The sequence below is a fragment of the Uranotaenia lowii genome, chromosome 3 (assembly GCF_029784155.1).
Source record: "Uranotaenia lowii strain MFRU-FL chromosome 3, ASM2978415v1, whole genome shotgun sequence".
Taxonomy (NCBI): Eukaryota; Metazoa; Arthropoda; class Insecta; order Diptera; family Culicidae; genus Uranotaenia; species Uranotaenia lowii.
In genome coordinates, this window is record NC_073693.1 from 362,614,526 (window position 1) to 362,634,653 (window position 20,128).

At 36.7% G+C, this 20,128-nt stretch overlaps 2 protein-coding genes across 2 annotated transcripts; one reads left to right on the plus strand and one right to left on the minus strand.

Moving 5' to 3' along the window:
- Positions 1-10,410: 10,410 nt before the first annotated feature.
- Positions 10,411-11,817, plus strand: LOC129756941 (nucleoside hydrolase-like). The gene is made up of 2 exons (XM_055754009.1): positions 10,411-10,908; positions 10,973-11,817. The coding sequence occupies exons 1-2, from the start codon at positions 10,453-10,455 to the stop codon at positions 11,561-11,563; spliced, it is 1,047 nt and encodes a 348-aa protein (XP_055609984.1). The 5' UTR covers positions 10,411-10,452; the 3' UTR covers positions 11,564-11,817.
- Positions 11,818-17,868: 6,051 nt separating this feature from the next.
- LOC129754029 (uncharacterized) lies at positions 17,869-19,499 on the minus strand. Its single transcript, XM_055749885.1, has 5 exons — positions 19,347-19,499; positions 18,759-18,844; positions 18,602-18,699; positions 18,451-18,539; positions 17,869-18,394 (listed from the first exon to the last, which is right to left on the minus strand). The coding sequence occupies exons 1-5, from the start codon at positions 19,497-19,499 to the stop codon at positions 17,945-17,947; spliced, it is 876 nt and encodes a 291-aa protein (XP_055605860.1). The 3' UTR covers positions 17,869-17,944.
- Positions 19,500-20,128: the final 629 nt, after the last annotated feature.

Consider the following 20,128-nt stretch of genomic DNA (forward strand, 5'->3'; position numbering starts at 1 on the left):
CAGCGCAAGATTTACTGTTTTACCATGGTCGCACGAGTGATTATCGGAGATGTGAGTCGTTTTATTAGCTCAGATCCATTCCCTCAATTTTGAAACGTGTTCTGTTCAGTTAGGTCAGTTGAGTTTGTCTAGTCAGTTTAGTCCAATTGTTGTAGGAGCTTTGTACCTGATTTCAAGACGCGCGCAGCTGATAAAGTGTCGAACGATTTTCCAAAGACGAGATAAGATGCGTTTTCTCTGACATCAATCGAATCTGTTTAATTATTTGAATCCTATCTTTTGTTCCTAAGCGGGAAAGTTTTTTAACTGCTCGTGCAGAACATTTAATTAAGCTAGCCGGGGTAATGTGGTTGGAATGATTCTTTTCGAAAGACATGGTGATAAAATATTTGTCCAACACTGTGACTACCAGAATTTTCTAGACTAAGATACTTCTCGAGTGCAGTTTTCATTTACTCACTATACATTTGCTGTTACATAGTTAATCGGACAAATCTTGTTCAATAAAACTTATTTCTGAACCTAAATTGAAGTAAACTTGAATAAGTGAAAACAGGCAATTCCTTGGACTCTCGTTTGTTCAGGTTTGACTGTAAATGAATCTTTTAATATAAGAAACTTTTTTTTTCGAACCAAGGTGTTATGAAAATTCTACATAACGAGTTTTCTTGATCCAATGTCCGTGAGCTCGAGCCCAAGAGTAAATATCGAACTGTGTGTCGGATAAGTTCTTCCATAACTGTCTGCCAACTGAAACGTTGATAAAGTTGCGAATGCCACGAAAACGGTAAAAAGACTATAATCGAAAAAAAAAACAAATCGTTTTTCATATGTGGCTCAAACGATCATTTAAAAACTCATTCTAGAAACATTTTGTTCCATATCTTTGATCGCTGTATTGCATGTTGAAACTGAGGTACATAATAAGTGACTATGAAGAAATCACTGATCAAGCAATTGACATCTGGTGGATGGAAGTATCGCTGCAATATTGATCCAGCAGCCGTCATAGCACCTGCTTGACGTCAAGTAGTTCAATTTATGAAACTTTGTCTTGAAATTGTCCCTTCAATTTTGGATCTATGTATATAAAAAAAACCTCCCGCCCTAATCTTCGATTGTTATCAAAGATATTTGACAATTTGAATCTCCTAAAATCAGCTATTTTTGTTGAAATATTGTGGAAAATTATAAGCTCTAATCGATTTTTACTATGTTTGTTTTTATTATTTTAAAGGTTCTCTGAAAATCATTTTTTTTCTTTTTTTTCATCTACTTTTTTCGACTAGAACTGAAACAAAATTACTTGCCAACTGGTCCAAACGTTTAGAGCAATTCTTGGCGTTTCGCTCCTGCTCAGTGGACTTCAAATGAAATTTGTTGTTTGTGAAAGTTTTCATTTTACATGAACAATTCACTTTACTATATCTCGCGATCGCCCTAAATACTGTTATATTCGCTGACTATTTTTTGCTATTGGTTCAAGCGAGGGGGGAGGGGAAGGGGGTTCGATATTCAAATTTCGGGAAAAATGTATACCGCCAGAAAATCTCAACTTCCCACACTATCTTCCATGTACATACTGTAATGGAACGTTTTTTTTTTCAAAATTGAGTTCAAAATTTGAACAAATGAAATGTATATGAGGTGCAAAAACCATAAAGGGCAAAACGAAACTTCAGTTCAGAATCCTAACCTATAAACATTTTGTGTGGTGCATCTTATTAAATTGTTATCAGTTTATAATCCCTTGAGACATGTTTTCAAAATACTCATGACGTTTAATAAGTTCATTCGATTTACTGAAGAAGCTCTTAGTAATATGCCAGGAATTATCGATTTGAATACAACAAGTAGGAATTACAGCCCGTCAAACCATTTCTTCGTTTATTCACATGACGCCTCCAAACATTTTCGTACATTTTTTAACATCGTCAAGCTTAAAACGAATAAACGTGTCACTGACCATCATTCGACCAGTTCGAAATATGTCGGAGTCTTGACACGCCAGAGCCTTTTTGAAGCTTCCCTTTTCTCATCGTGCCTGTACCTTTTTTTTACTTCCTCGATACTGCCAAACCGAATGTCTGTTTCACAGTTTTCATCGCGCTAGGCTCTCACGGGATTTCTCGATTCTGTCAAGCTAAATTTCCGTTCAACTGACGAAAGTCAGCATCTCGTCGTTTATACGAAACATCTTCAAAAATAGTGGGCGCCAGGCACTTGAAACTTACTCGATACTGTCAAGCTTATTCCGTACTGACGGAAGTCCGCATCGTGTCAGACGTATTCAAGCCATATCAAATTATCTTTGGTGCTTTCTGGACTCTGTCAAGTCAAATTTTCGTTTTATTGACGGAAGTCAAACTGAACTGCGAGTTTACTGACGGAGGTCCACAGCGCGTAAGACATTTTTTCAAACATACCATTTCATCCGGCAGAAGTCCACATTTCACCAAATCGCTTCAACTGTTTCAACTGACGGAAGTCCTAATCGAGTCATATATCAACTCACTAGGCGGAAGTCTACATCTCGCCAAATTGCTTCAACATTTCTTAACTGACGGAAGGCCTCATCTAGTCAGATATTGTCAAACTTTTCAAGTTGCCTTACGGAAGTCCACATCTCAAATCCGGATCCCAAATTTTTAACTCTCTAGGCGGAAGTCCACATCTCATTCAATCGCTTTAACATATTCCAACTGACGGAAGTCCTCATCACATCAGATATATTCAAATTTCTATCCTCACCTGGTGGAAGTCAACATCTCGTCAAATCGCTTTAACGTCTCTCAGCTGACGGAAGCCCTCATCGCGTCAGATCTCTAACTTTCCACTTATCTCGCCTTACAGCTTGAGCTCGTTCACGCTGACGGAAGTCCTCGTCGCGTCAGACGTTTGTATTATTGCGTAGAGTTAATTACTTATTTCACTGAGCAGAACGACCTGATTCCACAAGTATTCCACAAATTAGTCAAATTGCTACATTTGACACACAACTTTGTAATTGTTCTTCATTCCAAATTTTCTATAATTTTTACCCAATGCTGGGCACAAACCCTTGTCGAAATTGTGCCAGGCCCCACAAAATTTACACTCTCTAGTTTATTTTTCATTTCGAGCATGTTGACATCACTCATCGAAAAGTCAATAGTCACGAAATGCTGCTCTGTGATATTTTTTCGCCAGACACAAATTGACTGCTTTCATTTCCGTTAACTCTGATATTGTGAAAAAAATTCGAACGAAATTTTCACCACTTATTTTATTCTCTGAATCACCAAACCGGCACAAACGAGCAAGCAATTTCTATCGCGAAACAAACTCGTCGATGCACTCTTTTTTTGCTGTTGCATTGATAAAAAATCCAACAAATCAACAAGCTGTTTCCGCTAACGCAGCTTCTTCTGGATTAGGTGATTGTTCCGGTATAAGATAAAAATTGAAATAATTCTTTAATGCTGACTTCCCAATCCCTGTCAACAGAACAGTCGTTTTTACGGAGAAAAAAGTATGGTAATTTCAAAGATAAGCTTCTTCTATTCAATCATATTTCTGATTGATTCTCGACCAACTATAAATATAACACTTTCAACTTTATACGTATATAAAAGATTATCTGATTGGATCTGTGCGTTCAACCATACCTATCATAGATTCAACTCTACTTCTATGATTGATTTTATACATCCATGGGGTCCGGGTATGGTGGAGAGCTGCATTAGATTTCTGTCGAACTTAGTAATCTAAAGAATGCATGTGAGCACATACTTCGGCAGAAACTGCGGTGAATCCGTGCACCCATGGTGGATTACCAACATACATCCATACAAAGTTTTGTCCACCGGGCCCGGACCAGATTTTTCTTTGAGTCAACGTACCTGCTTTCCTTTCAATACTTCCGAATCGAATTTCAGAACGCTCCTGTCAATTTGACACTCGTCGCATAAAATTGCTTTATTTCCCTTGTTCTTAAACCGATTTGTATGAAACTAATACTTATATGATTTTCAAACAATATTCAGCTTCAACTCCTTCGTTATCTATTTTTCAAAGTCCAAGAAAAAAACAGAAAAAAATGCTTCGGAAAGAGACTTGAGATCAGCTACGAAATGCTAAAAAAAATCACTTGGTTATATGATTTTAATCGCCGTAATTTGTATGATTACAATTTTAATGGCATGTGCGGCGGAATGAAAACTAGAGAGATTTTTTTTATAGAAATTTGAAAATAAATTCTCTCTAGTTTTCATTTCGCCGCACATGCCATTAAAATTATAGTCATACAAATTACGGCGATTAAAATCATATAACAAACAATTTATGGCAAAAAGAAAAAATACAACAAGAAAATACGGTTCAAAAATTGACACTTGGTCAAAAAAGTAAGAACGCGAAATAGATAAAATGTGAAATGCGAAAAAATCGACAAGTAGCAACTATTCGCAGCGAATCTGAAAAGATGGCAACGTCGCTAGAACTGTTCTCGCATAAGGAAAGCTCAGTAGGCCCATGGGTTGCTCAGATGGCGGCAACTTTACACGATTTGTCTATGTATCGTGTGACCAACATCTTTTAAATAAGTGGTCGTGAATCTCGTTTTTAAGCTTTTTTTCCTCAGATTTAAGCTTTTTTTGCCTTGAGAGCATACACAGCAAAAAAATTTGGTGATATTACATCAAAATCATGCACATAGTTTGAGTTTCAAAAAGCATCTAATATTACATTATGTTGATGTACCCAGCTACATACATTTGATGTAAAAATGTTACACTTTGTATTTGTATCACAGTAGACGAATTCAAGCACGCAAATTGTAGAGCTTCTGCTTCTAATGATATGGCAAGCCGTCATTAATTTCAATAATTCAATAGTAACTTCCGATTTTAATCGTAACAGGGGGCATGGGTCCACCTTACGACTCAGATTTCAAATATTGAATTAGATGTGAAATTCCAATCACAATAAAAAAGCGAAATGGTTTGAAGCGTGTTTTTTTTTTATTCATTAGTCGAGAAGACTGTTTACGCCCTTCAGTGGAAAAATGATTTCACTCACAAATCCTGCCCGTTTCGCTGGAAATATTGGAATCAAGTTGGTGTGAAGTATTATTTGCATTCCGAAAACAGCTTTCCGATCACAGATTTCACGAATTATCGATCTCCGATTTCACAACGGAATGTTTAATGCATCAGATCCAATCCAGTTCCACTTATTGTTGAGGTTCCATACTCTCCAGATTTGTCCTTTGAATGACCACTGCATGTTCACAAGACTTTCTAAAAAATATTTAAAAAAACAATTGAGGGCTTACAAATTTTTGAACAACATACTAACCTTCCGGTTGTTTTGAAATCCGTTAATACTTTTTCATTCAGACGTCTCGAAATAAATGGACCTTAAAACGAAAAAGAATTGAAAAAAAAACTTAGAGCGATGATTTGCTTAGACTTTTTATTAACATTGATAGCACTTACCGGCAAAACACACATGCCCAAAGTTTACAACCGGTCCACAACTTTTTAATGCGAGAAATTTCCAAACGTCAATCTAGATAAACACTGGCTACTTGATGTAATACTACAGAACAGGTTGTGATATTACACTGAACGACATGTTCGCAGAGTGTACATCGGTTTGATGTAATATAACAACGAATATAACAAATAATACATAGAACGTCTAACATCTCCTTAAATTACATCGGCCATCATTACATTATTTTTTGCTGTGTAGGAGACGAAAGCTTAAATCTGAGGAAAAAAGCTTAAATCTGTCAAAACGAGGGGAAAAAAAGGGGAAATCTGAGAGATGTGCTCCATACGGTTTGAACAGCGTTGCCGCCGCCTGGGGTTGCTACGTTTTTGCTCGTTTGAAGTCACTTCAATGAAGTGTGCGTAAAAACACGCTCTCAAACCACTGGGCTCGCTATTAGGATATATTGACAGTTTTGCACGAACACCACCTTAGCAGGAGGCCTCAGCCCTAACCTCAAACCATGGGAGAACAGAATCAATTTTCGAGAAGGGCGCACGATAAACGCGATTTTGCGGTACTAATATCGACAAATTCGCCCTGTGGAAAAGCGACACACAGATGCTCGTGTTTTGATTTTTTTGGGTGGTCAGGGCTGCCAAGTGCATTGATATTTGGAAAATGATTATATTTTAAATTGAATTTTTATTGAAAAACGTTTTCATGAGTACTGAGAATTTGCAACTTTCCCCTAGATTTCTATTAGAATATGAAATTAAACGCAACATTTATCTGAACTGAATAACAACTGTCTGTATCGCACACTTAAACGATGTAGCGAATAATGTGAAAATGTTATAAATAATCAGAGCATGCAGGCTATTATTTTCATAGTCAACATCAACGTGGCTTTTATTAATTTACTTTTTTTGTAACAGTGAATGATTTTGCATTCGTTTAGAAGTTGGAAACAACTCTTTTTACTTTACCGAGCAGTACATGAAAATATATTTCAGATGTTTTAAATTCACCTTGAAAATTCATTAGCGGAAGATGGGTTATCTTCATCAATTTTATTAGAGACGCCCCGTAATGAATTCAAACGATTAGCTGTTGATTGTTAAAAAAATTAATCAATTCAGAAATATTATAATTAGTTTAAAAAAAACAAATACTGATTTTAGTAACGCGCCTAGCATCACTGGTGAGGCCGTCAGCTCATCAAAGTTTGAGGTTATGGCTGAGGCCAATTTTTCGCCAATACTGGCGCCCGTATATACCCTTATAGGCAGGCGGCGGCAACGCTATTCAAACCGTATGGAGCACATCTCTCAGATTTCCCCTTTTTTTCCCCTCGTTTTGACAGATTTAAGCTTTTTTCCTCAGATTTAAGCTTTCGTCTCCTATGCTCTCAAAGCAAAAAAAGCTTAAATCTGAGGAAAAAAAAAGCTTAAAAACGAGATTCACGACCACTTATTTAAAAGATGTTGGTAACACGATACATACACAGTTAGAAAAATCCACGTAGATTTACATGCAACTGCATGGGTAGAAGGGAATCGCGTTATTACATGTATCAATATTGTTCGTTACATGTAAATTCTCAGTCCCATTGATATTGATTGTTAACTGTAGATTTACATGCTCAACCTCTCTTTTATTGATGTTTTGTTTAAAGGAGTGTTTGAAAATAATAAACAAATCAGCGATATTGATTAATAGAGAACCTTTATTCAGTTTGCTGGCATACACTTTACTGATCTTTTCGACTCGACACAAACGCCTGTCGGTGTTTTTCAATTCCCCCAGCGCTGAAAACGACGACAGGTATCGTAAAAATTGAATCCATCGTAGTGATTTTCTGCAAAATAATAAATATACAATTAATACAAGTTGTTGTAACGCCCACATATCCACACACATACCTTCATAAATAGAATTGCATTTAGCAACGTTACTGGCTGGATATCTTGAACGCACCACTTCCAACTCGAACAGAAGCAAACAGCACACGAACAGGTACAAAAATCAACGGACGAACGTTACCAACGCTGAGATTTACATGAAATTGCACGAGAATTTCTTCGCAGTCGTCTAGATGCTATAGTCTTTTCCATAATTTTTCAGCGACGATGCAAAAATGTGTAACGTAAATTTACATTTTTCTTTCTGTGTAGACAAATCGTGTAAAGTTGCCGCCATCTGCTATAGGCATGGGAATTCTCTTTCTGAGTTTCTCATGTAGGGGAAAGGTTTCCTAAATGGGCCTATCGGGTTAAATGACCCTACAGCTGTTTGATGAAATGGCTGACTAGACAGCTTATCTGACCAATGCATTTTGAAGGTGATACGCTTAGAACATAAGGCAAGAAAGAATTTTATGAATAAACCAACTCAAAAAAAAATTAAAAATCATACAAGGTTTTGATACACTTTGATGTAATATTTTGACTTTTAAAAATTATACGTAAAGAAGTTTTAAACAAAAACTAGGATGGTTTTTGTTTCTTACTCAAATGAACTTTAGAAATTAAACATATTTCAGCTTTTGTGGAGGTTTAATAATGATTATATAGTGGAATAATAGAGTGTTTTTGTATGCCCCCATCATGTTTGTAAAATGCCTCCATCTTAAAATAACAGGTTAAATAGAATAAATAAATGATTTTTATCACTGAACCTTCAAATCTAAGCTCTGAATAACATCTTAAGAGAGAATTGAAGATCTAAAAACAGATTTGATAAAGTTTTTCTCATGGATGAACTGCCTCCATAGTATGGCAACCCTAACTTTTGTTTTATTCCATAAAATTATAATATACAAAGATTTTTATAAAACTTCAGCATTGTCGTACGGAAATTATTACTTTCTAGCAGTTTCAATGAAATTATACGGACATATTGCCTAAAAAACAGAAATTTTGTTCAAAACATAAATAGGCGCATTTAGCCCGCACGGTTTGAGGTTCGGCATTTTAGACAACACTTATAATAAAATCATTTTTTTGGAAACAGAAGAAAATTTTAACATAAAAATTACTCCAATGTATAGCAAACAGATGCCTGCACACGTGTATATAGTTTTTGTACACATATTCGACGTGATATTTGATTAAATCAGTGTTCTGCTTAATAGGCGCATATAGCCCGCTCCTCCCCTATAATTAGCTAGTGTAGAGCAAAGGCGGGAGCAATTCATGGGAGCTTTTCATCAACATGTCCTCTAGCCTAAAATTTCAAAACCTTTCAAGCTTTCTTCTATTGGCGCATTAATGCCTGTCTATCCACCTTTCTTTCAAATTTCTATAAAATAAATTCTCTGTAGTTTTCATTCCACCGCACATGCCATTAAAATTATAATCAAAAATTCACTTTAGTGTTTAAGAAAGTTCAAGTTAGAATCTACATGTTGCGCAGAAGGATATATAAATATTTTTTTTAATTATTCAAGATCATGAGCACATAAAAAAGCAGTGTAAAAACGGTATTTTTCAATCAATGAACGTTGAACATTGCTTTAGTCCTGGTAGAAAATTTTTGAAATGTGGAATGCAAAGTGGACGTTGTTTGACACATTTTGACATTCTGAGATTTTCAAAATACAAAGCACAGAATTTTGAATTCAACTTTGCAATTAATTTGTTTTCATCAGAAAGGCAATTTCATATTGGTTCAAGTGATGTAATTTCATAACTGTGCAGACCGTTGCCTCACAAAAATATTATAAGTAGTTGTGGAAATCTCGCTTATTATAGTCAAAATCCTGTACAAAGATGAATTTAGGTGCTAGAAAATCAGAAGAAAGAGTGGGTGAAAAATTACACATTGACGAAAAGTTTGAAAAAAAATTTTGAAATTCGTCAAATAATCTGTTTTTCTTATTTTGAGAATATGAAGATGCCGAAATGTGTCAAATTCCCTCAACTTTCTTTTCCATTTTTGAAAAAAAAATCTTCTGTGACTGAAACAATTTTTAGGGTTCATTGATCGAACAGTACTGGTTTTAACATCACTTATTGTTTGTGGTCATGAAAAAAAAAATCAAAAAATATATTTTCTTGTGCGAAACGTATAACTTCTTACTTCAGCTTTCTTAGACACTAAGTAATTTTTTTGAACATTTCGTTTAGTTTTTCCGGTTTTTATTGTCTGAAAATCATATTTAAGTCACATTATGAGTTTTCTTAAGCTAAATATAAATTTCATTCAAATCGTTTAAGTTAAACAAGATGGATTTATCGGTTTTAGTCAAGAGAATCAAATTGACCTGCCAGGAACTCTAACGGGTAGCATTTTTCGGAACGGATGAGGGTTAAAAAATGTAATCACATTTTGGGAACCCGTCCAAAAAACGAAAAAGTTGATTTTGCTTTTCATGTAGGTAGGTTAAATTTAGAAAGAAAGTGTACCTACTAAACAAAGCTAACAGCTCAGTCATTAATTTATATTATCAACAACAGACTTCCGGATGACAGCTTTGAACTGAATGCTCCACGACTACCTCAATGTCGTGTCGTGTCGTACGAATGCTACCTCAAAAACACCGAAGGCAGACTGTCTGTGAATGTTTTAATCGTTGTTTGAACAGCAGGTTCAAATTTTGGCAATTGGTAAATAAACATAAAGTTATAAAAGAATCGCTGGGTTCGATTAGTGGTAAATTGGAAAGAAAATTACTTTAACAATAAAGATTTAAAAAAAAATCGCACCATACATACATTTCGTTTTTTTTTTTTAATTAAATTTTAATCAGTAATCAGTGATACATTTTCTGATATTGCTTCTGGAGCTCCAGAAAATCTCATCAAAATTTAAAAATTGATCAGTTAGCATGTGGAAAACTTCGCAAGAAGCTTTTCGCCCCAGTTGCCCCTCCGTGCGGATTGATAAAACTGACTATAAATCGAATGCGAATGTCGCGAGCGTTTTATTTCTTTGGCACGTTTCTCCGGAAACATTAAGCTAAGTGATACCATCATGGGTGGAATAATTGTGCTACTTCTGATGACAGTCGGTCTTTTTGTTGGGGAGCTTGAAGGCAGATCGATTGTATCGGCCGGTGAAGCAGGTCTTCGGAGGGTGATCATCGATCTGGATGCTGGAGGTGATGATGCATGGGCCCTCACTATGCTGCTGATGAATGAGCAGAAGTTTAATGTGAAGGTGGAGGCGATAACTTGTTCCCACGGAAATGGTGGGCTGGAAAACGTGGCCAGGAATGTGGCCCGCATCTTGGAGGGTCTCGGTCGATGTGATGTGCCCGTCTTCAAGGGAGCTTCGGAACGGTTGATTACACCTGCGCCTCCGAGGGATGTAAATGGGTATTTTTGGGGTGTCGATGGGTTCGGTGATGTGGAATTTGAAAAGGAACCAGATATGAGTGTTGTAAAACCTGGCCATGCCGTACTTAAAATGCAAGAACTGTTAGATCAGGTTGGTGTTCTTTTCTAGTTGCGTTGGTTACAAGTGATCAATGAGTGATTCTATTTTTCCTCAGTTTCCAAACGAGATCACCATCATCAGTGTTGGGCCACTAACGAATTTGGCTCTGTTGTTGAAAATGTTTCCGGAATCCGGTAAAAAAATTTCCAACGTCTTCATTCTGGGTGGAAATCGAAATGCAGTGGGTAACACGGACTTCAGCGCCGAGTTCAATTTTTTCACGGATCCCGAAGCGGCAAATATTGTGATTAATAATTCACCGGTTACGTTGCAAATCTTCCCCTGGGAATCGGTGCTGGCAATGAATAGATACTTTAGCATTGAGTGGCGGTTTGAGTTTTTCAACAATACTAAGAATCAAGCGATTCAGGTGCTGAATGCGGTCGAGAACTCTGTTTACGAAGGTGGATCAAGTTGGTGGGATCCTTGTGATATGTATACGGTAGCGATTTTTCTGAACCAAAGTTTGATCGTGGTGTCGGAAGATTACAAGGCCGATGTTGAGTTGAGAGGCCATCTGACACGTGGAATGTTGACGCTACAGCATCACATCAAGAACGCTGAGCACTTTAACGTGAACATAATCGACAGAATTGACGCTGACGAGGTGAAGGAAATGATAATGGACCTGAATCGTGATAATTAGTTTAGTATGACGTTTAAGTATTTTAAGTATCGTGAAGTATTTTCCTGTGAGTTTTCGGTCTCCATTTGTGATAATACATGGAATCTGAAAAATGACTTAGTGAGTGGTTTAAGGAAATTACATAAAATATACCTAAATAAACAAAATTATTCAAATCTATGAAAGGCTTGTTATATCTACATATATGTCACACACATATGTGAAAAGATTGTTGTGAAAATCAGCGTAGAAAAGGGCACCGCTAAAAAAATTAGGATAGAATTCAGTAAAACTCAGGTTATTCGTAATAAAGTTTCAATAAATTTAGTATGTGCATTAGGCTGAGTCGATTTGTGGTCATTTTACAATTTCCCGAGGTCCTAAAGCTTCGGTTTAGTTCAAAACTTATCCATGGTTGTGTGGGTCACCTCTAAATGAGAACCGCAGTGCCTATTATACGACACCTCTACGCGCAAGGGTACTCATCATGAGCACGTCGCACACAGGGGTAAATGCACCTAATAAGCGATCAAAATTGTTTGCGGACAAACGGTAAACGATAGACATTTGATGTCTTCGCAACATTTTTATATTTTTTGATGATCTATCAAATTCTTGAAAGAAAAAAGTGATACTTCCATCTGGAAGGGAAATAAAAAAAAATATTTCTGGAAATAATTAGTTTAGAGACTTGATGTCTTGACAAAAGTTGTAGATCTTATTATTTCAAGCAACTTTGTTGAAGACATCATAAAGATCGCATGAAAATCATAAAAGTTACGAGCATTTTAAAAATAACAAGAATTTTTACAAGTAATTTTGAGTTTTTATTTAATATCTTTTTTAGTATACGATTTACAAACTTAGTATATTTGAGAAAGTTGTTCAAATTGTTAAAACACACAATTTTGTAGAACATTTCAAATACATATTTCAACTAAGAAAGGAGATATACTTAAAAATATCCAAAATAATGCCATTTTTCAGTAAGTTATAACCTTAAAAGTTCGGACGAGTTCGGATAATTTTTTGAGTGGATTTTGTTGGTCAAGGCTTTCCATTGATATATAAATTAAACATTAGTTTTGAATAGATTTTTTACAAACAAGCAATCAAAAATGAGCTTTTTCCTCTAAAAACAGGAAAAATTGAGGGTTTTTTTCTTCGAATTTTAAGTGTTTCTAAAGGAAAAAGCTCATTTTTGATTGCTTGTTTGTAAAAAATCTATTCAAAACTAATGTTTAATTTATATATCAATGGAAAGCCAATAACTTGACCAACAAAATCCAATCAAAAAATTATCCGAACTCGTCCGAACTTTTAAGGTTATAACTTACTGAAAAATGGCATTATTTTAGATATTTTGTAGTATATCTCCTTTCTTAGTTGAAATATGTATTTGAAATGTTCTACAAAATTATGTGTTTTAACAATTTGAACAACTTTCTCAAATATACTAAGTTTGTAAATCGTATACTAAAAAAGATATTAAATAAAAACTCAAAATTACTTGTGAAAATTCTCGTTATTTTTAAAATGCTCGTAACTTTTATGATTTTCATGCGATCTTTATGATGTCTTCAACAAAGTTGCTTGAAATAATAAGATCTACAACTTTTGTCAAGACATCAAGTCTCTAAACAAATTATTTCAAGAAATATTTTTTTTATCTCCCTTCCAGGTGGAAATATCACTTTTTTCTTTCAAGAATTTGATAGATCATCAAAAAATATAAAAATTTTGTGAAGACATCAAATGTCTATCGTTTACCGTTTGTCCGCAAATAATTTTGATCGCTTATTAGGTGCATTTACCCCTGTGTGCGTCGTTACGTATCGCTAACGCAATGGACCTCTGTTATACCTATACACCGCGGACATGTATACATCAGGACTTTGGCATTAAGTGGTTTCCACAATGGTTATCTACAGTAAGCAATAAGCTTATCCACCCCCAGCAAAAAACTAGATTTATTCCAAAAAACCCTACGGAAAATTGAAACGCAGTTAATTGTGGTTCAGTTAATTATTGTTTATGTTAAAACAAAGTCAATTCATTCAAGTTCCAAAAAAAAACATATTTTGTTGCATTTGAGATATGATGTTCAAAAAAAGATAAAAAATAACACAAAAAAAGTTTATCCACCTCTCTGGCTCACATAGCTTCCCAAGTAACTCAGATTAAGCCAACTAGCATTAGGAAGTTTTATTATGGTTTAATTATGGCATTTTTTGTGCAGCTCGTTTTATGACGGTTTAATTATGGTCATGAAAAATGCTTATATTTTTGGTTAGACCATATTTTTTCAGATAGTTTTGAAAACGCTAATAAAACTTTTATTAAACATACTATTATAGTCATTTTGAAAGAGTTATGAATGCTCTGTTTAAACTATAAAAAACACAAACTTAGAAGTTTGCTCCAAGCTTTCTTTTGCATGTTTTATAATGTCACTCAGTGCATGATTATTAAACCGCCATGAAACTTAGTGACACTTCTCGATCAAAACAGGAAACTGTCAGGTTAGATAGCACATACACTGGATTCTTTTTATAAACGATCATATTTTACACGGTTTTATTTTAAACGATTTTTTTAAACGATTTTCTCAAAATAAGAGGATTTTCAAAAACAGGTTCTAGACTTTCCCACTTTTTTTCCAAACCACTCTTGAGTGGTAAATTGGTTCTGACGTTGCTTCCCGATAGAAACATAGGCCGGAATGGCCACTTAGAGACCCTGCGGCAGTTCCGGAACAGCCGTGGCTTAAATCCTAAAACAGATCAATCCAAAACAAATCTTTGAGCTTCCCGATTTCACTCAAATCACCTCTGAATGGTCTACCTGGTTGGAAATGATCGATTTACAGTCAAAGTTGGCCACTTTACTCGAAATGAGCGCTGAATTTTGTCGGTTGTTTTGAACTTTTTTTAAACGATTTCTTTTTTTGCACGAACACAACAATCGTTTAAAAAAAAATAATCCAGTGTATTTGAATTGGAACTCTCATTTTTACACATTTTTGATAAGTTATGTGTGTGGGTTTTGAGTGGAAATCTCTGAAAACTTGAAATTACCGGAAGTGGTATGAATATCTTTACAATATGAGTATTGAGTGGAAGGGCCCAAATATTAGGAAGTAAATTTGTTGCTTGACGCCATCATTAATCCAAGATTGCGGCCTCCGCTCTTTTTCAAAGCTGTAAATTACTGAAAATATCATGATACCTTCACAATATGGTAATTAGGTGAAAATGATAAATAGTAGAAGTTTCGTTATCCTTCGCCATCTTAAATTCCAAGATGGCGGCTACCACTCAACTTGAAAATACTGTATATGACTGAAAATCGCATAAAACCCTTACTATATGGGTAAAAGTTGATAGAGAAAAACCGGTATAAATCGAATTTCGTTATCTGACGCCATCTTAAAATCCAAGATGGCGGCTTCCGCTGCACTTTGAAATGTAGTAAATGACTTAAAATGACATGAAACCCAAACAATATTGGTATTGGGTAAAAGGGCTAAACGAGTAGAAGTCGAATTTCGCTATCTGACACCTTCTTGAAATCCAAGATAGCGGATTTCGATAAACTTTTAAAATGCTATAATTAATTGAATATCGCATGAAACCTTCAAAATATGGATATTTGTTAATTGGGATAAGCTATAAGAAGTTGATTTTTGCATTCTGGCGCTATCTTGAAATCCAAGATGGTGGCTTCAGCAGAACTCAAAAATACTGTAAATGAATGAAAATAGCATGAAACCCCCAAAATATATTGTATTGAGTAAAAAGACTAAACGATTGAAGTCGAATATATCTTTTCGCGTTTCTCTGAAATGCTGTAAGGGACTGAAATTCCTATAAAACCAACACAATACAGACCCCGTTCGCGACATTCGATTTTGGCAACATCCAATTTGGCACATGTGGCATAATAGAATGACATAAATAGCAAATATGGCAAAAAATAATCAAAAAATATAAACAAAACGAGAAACGTGCATCAGAAACATAATAAAAAAAAATGAACTAATACCCATATTGTTGGTGTTTCATGTGATTTTAAGTCATTTACAACATTTGAAAGTTCAGCAGAAGCCGCCATCTTGAAATCCAAGAAAACGACAACGAAATTCGACTTCAACTCATGATTTATTCCACAGGCCATTCACAACCCATCTCTTTTTATTCAAAAAGTCTGACCTCATTTACTGTACTAATGATTAACAACTCAGAAATGAGGAACTCATCCTAAGCGTGTAATTGGTTAGTTTGCGAGAGAAACGTCAAATAGTAGCTTTTTTTTGGGGTCATCATTAAACCATAATAAAACTAATTAGCCATTTTTTGACCATAAACAGGCTATTAAGCATTGAATTGACTAACGCCATATTGGTTGCAAAATCGAAGGGCACAAAATGACGCCATGTTGATGGATTCACAATGCAAGCATTGGAAAATATTTTTTCAGGCCTTTTTTCCATCAATTCCATCATGATTGACCATCAGATTTGACGAGGCGCATTTATTTTAAGATACTATTTCATACACATTTTACCTAAAATCTTGACTGGCAGTACAAAAGGGGCTCATAATATGGTTAAAACATTGGTTTTTTGGCTATTTATTTTACCAGATCCCATCTCAATAATGCAATCATCATTCATCAACCATTATGGTTGCTGGAAAAAATAAAAAAAACTCCGAGAACTCACAGAATCACTTGGGTTTAGTACTTCGTGTGACCTCCTCTGGCTTCAATAACTGCTTGACAACGTCTTGGCATCGATTCAACAAGCTTAGCAGTTGGTTTTGGGGTGAATTTGTCACATTCAGTTGAGATTACCTGCCGCAATTGCTGGATGCTTGTTGGTTTTTGCTCCTGAATCTTAATTTCAAAATTGACCAGAGATGCAGATCGGATTAAGGTTGGGAGACTGTGCTGGCCACTCCATAACCTTGATACGCTTTTTGTCCATTTCTTCTCGAGCGGCTTGATAAATGCAACTCAGTGAACTTTTCGTTCTGAAACACTTGCCCTGCTCTGTTAAGACGCCGGGCGTACATCCAATCAAAGAGCAGAGAACGCTTCGCCAGTGTGAGAGCAAGAGAAAAAAAATTATCACATTAAGTGTAGGGGAGCAGCGCTAAAGCAACTCAGTAGGCTTGGTTCTTTCCCAACAAGAAAAGGAAGAAGAAGAAGCAATGTCGTTTCGTGCTGTTTGTTTGCGTACTGTGATAGGAAGAGAAGGAAAAAAATACACTTCAGTTGTGTGTTTCGGGATTTCTCCTGCTCACACAGTAATGTTGCTATTGGGGCACCGGTTTTGCTCGGCACTTGGCTTCGGCTGTACTCGGAAACGAGTGTAGAGCATTTCGGAATGAAGTGTGGTGCTCTACAAATCGTAGAAGATAACGGTGCGATTTACACAGCGCACTGTCGGATTTGAGAAGTGCGGACCAACCATGCTTTGAACCATTGCGAAACCAGTTTTGAGTTGTGTTTCGGATCTCCGTCTTGTTGGAACGTATATCTGCGCCCCAACTTTAGCTTTTGTGCAGCCGCTGATAGTTTCCGCTTCAAAATATCCATATAAACCTCCTTAGTCATCACTGGTTCGCCGCCATTTTCTTGTGATACCATCAGACCTAAATAGCATTACTTTCGACTCATCTGACCAAATCACCTTATTCCAGTCATCACTGGACTTCACTTCAATCTTTTTTTTGATATTTTTTGCGGACAACCATGGCTTCTTAAGCGCTACTCTGTCCTTAAGATCTTTGTTATGAAGACGATTTCGCACGGATTGTGATGTCAGTTGAATGGAAAATTGGCTTTCAATCTGTTTCGCAATTTTCGGAGCTGATAGTCCCCGGTCCAGCTCTGCCTTCTCCACGATAGCTCTGTCAATTCGGCCTGTAGTCTTTGAAGGACGCCCCGATCGCTTAGCTGGTGAGATTGAACCACGCTGTTTGTACCTCTGAATAATCCTAGCAATCGTATCTTTATTAAGCCTGACAATATCGGCAATATTACCGTAGCTTTTGTCGGTTTTGTGATGTTCAACAATCAAATTTCGGATGCTGATATGAATTTGTGCCTTTTTGGGCATTTTGCAACCAATTTCTTCCAATTTTGAACACGAAACACGAAACGAAAACTCCAAGAGCGCTAAATGACAGCTTGTTATGTGGGCATATCCGTGGACGAGGCCACAAAAATAAAGTCAAAATTTTAGTTAAACTTTCATGTTAGGCAACATACATCTCCCATTTTCCCGGCTACAACGATATAATAATAATTTTGCGTGTACATGGTTTGCTTCACTTGCGGCTTGCATTTGAATGCATCCTCCTGCTGTCTGCAGCTCGCTGAATTCCACCGTTGCTGCTAGCCCTTTGGCGTGGCGGATTGATTTGACGCGCAGACCAGCGCATCCAAACATCTGAGAATCCAGCCACTGGAACCACCGGAAGCATGTGGCAGTTGATTCTTCCTGCCCATGCAATTACTACCTTTGGTGCTGTTGTCGTTTGACCCAACGGTGCTCGTTTCTAGAGCTGTCGAAAATGTTACACGGCCCGCCGTGTACGCCGGAAGTTTCTTACGCCTCCGCTGGATAGAGAAACCGGAAGCCTTTTGATCTTCACCGGATGGAGAAACCGGAAGCTCTTTTGCCCTCTGTCGGATCGAGAAACAGGAAGCTTGTTGCCCTCCGCCGGACCTTCGAAGTGCCAAACCAACGCGCCGTGGAAACTTGCGCAGTATGAACAAAGCTGCGCAGGAAAAGAAAAATTTGCCGTACCAAGAAAATGTACAGCAGGAAAGAAGGCAAGGGCCCTGGGGAGAAAGACTTTTTAGTTTTTATGTCACTGCTTTTTGTCGTCCGCACTAACGCTTTCTGCGACCCTTTTCCTTCGCAATTGGCTTCCCTTTTTTCCGGCGTCACTTTTATTTTCCTGCACGGGATCTTGCCCCTGGTTGCCTGGAGGATAGGAAAAGTTTTCTGGTTAAGGTTGGCCACACTTGGTCGTCAATCGAACTTACGTTCACTTCTTCGAATTTCCTCCGTGAGGGATTTTTGGCCGAGGACGCCCTTTTCCCGGAACACGTGTTCACGGTAAGGTGTTCTTTGTTTTTCCGTCCTGTGGCAAAATAAAGTGGTCAGATAGTTTTACTTCTGGACCGCAGTTGCACCACCTACCTTGAGCAATGTGAAGTGACTTCCCTCTTATTTTCTTTCCGGAAACTGCAGTGACGTTTGCGGCTTACTGCACGCTTAGAGTCTTTCTCCCCACAATGGGGTTCTTGGTTACTATACGGTTATCCACTGCCTTCCATTTTTGGATAAATTCTTGCACGCTTATGTTGTTTTACGCATGGGATGGGTATTTTGATAAATAAGTCGCCTGAATTGCTCAAATCATATCATCGTTTGTGATGCAAAATAGCTAAATGTACAAACAAAACTTTCGAGGCTCCACTTAGCAAAACTATTGTGTTACTTTCAATTAGCAAAACGGGTTGTTTCTAACACGATAGCAAAAAGCTTACTTTGCTTGATTTTAGCAAAAACTAATTTTGTTAGCCGCTGTTTTTTTTTTCGGAAAGCCGTCTTTGCCGCCGCATAGAAAACCAAAAGTTCAGTTACAATAATTCCGAGACAAAGGTGCTTTTGGTGAACAACCGGACGACGAAATGGTGGCCTCATTTACGCAGGAAGCATACAGGTAGGAATCTCAACCTAGACACTGATGGATTTTCCGGGTTTTCAAGTGTTTTTTTTTTTCACCTGGATGCCGTTACCAGCGGATTTAACACCAATACCCGGGAGTAACCAGAGAAGTTGCAGTCCTGATAGGATGGAACTTTGCTGATTCCGGTGAGCCGACGATAAAAACTTCCAGGAAACCACCGGTAAAAATCCTACCCACATCCAGAGCATCTCAGTCCAGGCGCCGGGAAAAAATCAAAATAAGAAAAAGTATTGTGTTGTGAAATAAATCGGAATCCAAAATAAAGTATAAAAGGGAAAGAATGTGTGTATTTTGTGTAAAATCTGATACCTTCCCTGCGTTTCGAAAGAAAAAAAAATATAAATTTTGTAAATGAAAATCTGCCCGGTATTTTGCACCGGTTTTTGCACAAATTTCAGTAAAATTTTCCGGCGGCTTATTTTTCCCTTGTTTGTCAAAATTATAGCAGAAAATAATTGCTAAATTGATTGCTAAATTTCTAGCTGGTCAAATTTGAATAAAATTTTGCTAAAATCCGGCCTCGAAAATTTTGTGCGTAACAAGCTAGACACAATGTTTACATTCAAGAAAGCTGCAGGGTAGGGGAACTGGAGGTATAATGCCCAGTGTGGGCAAAAAGCCCCACTGCAATATCTAGCTAGATATACACTTTTTTAAAGAATTCTGTACGTTATTCCCTTCTAATCAACAGTAGAAACCTTGTGTGCAAAAAATTAGCATCAAATATGCGATAAATCCCTACAAAAATCCAAAAATATTTTTCAAGCCATATTCCTTGCAATTTGTGCCTTGACTTTCGTAAGGAATTACGACATCT

Bases quoted from the DNA above. Each gene is read 5' to 3' on its own strand.
- LOC129754029 (XM_055749885.1), bottom strand. From the start codon at position 19,499: ATGCTCTGGATGTGGGTAGGATTTTTACCGGTGGTTTCCTGGAAGTTT. The intron at 18,540-18,601 runs GTAAGTTCGATT...CCTATCCTCCAG, and splicing joins GGAAATTCGAAGAAGTGAAC to GCAACCAGGGGCAAGATCCC. The intron at 18,395-18,450 runs GTTAGTGCGGAC...CTTTCTCCCCAG, and splicing joins GGAAAAGGGTCGCAGAAAGC to GGCCCTTGCCTTCTTTCCTG.
- LOC129756941 (XM_055754009.1), top strand. From the start codon at position 10,453: ATGGGTGGAATAATTGTGCTACTTCTGATGACAGTCGGTCTTTTTGTT. The intron at 10,909-10,972 runs GTTGGTGTTCTT...ATTTTTCCTCAG, and splicing joins TGCAAGAACTGTTAGATCAG to TTTCCAAACGAGATCACCAT.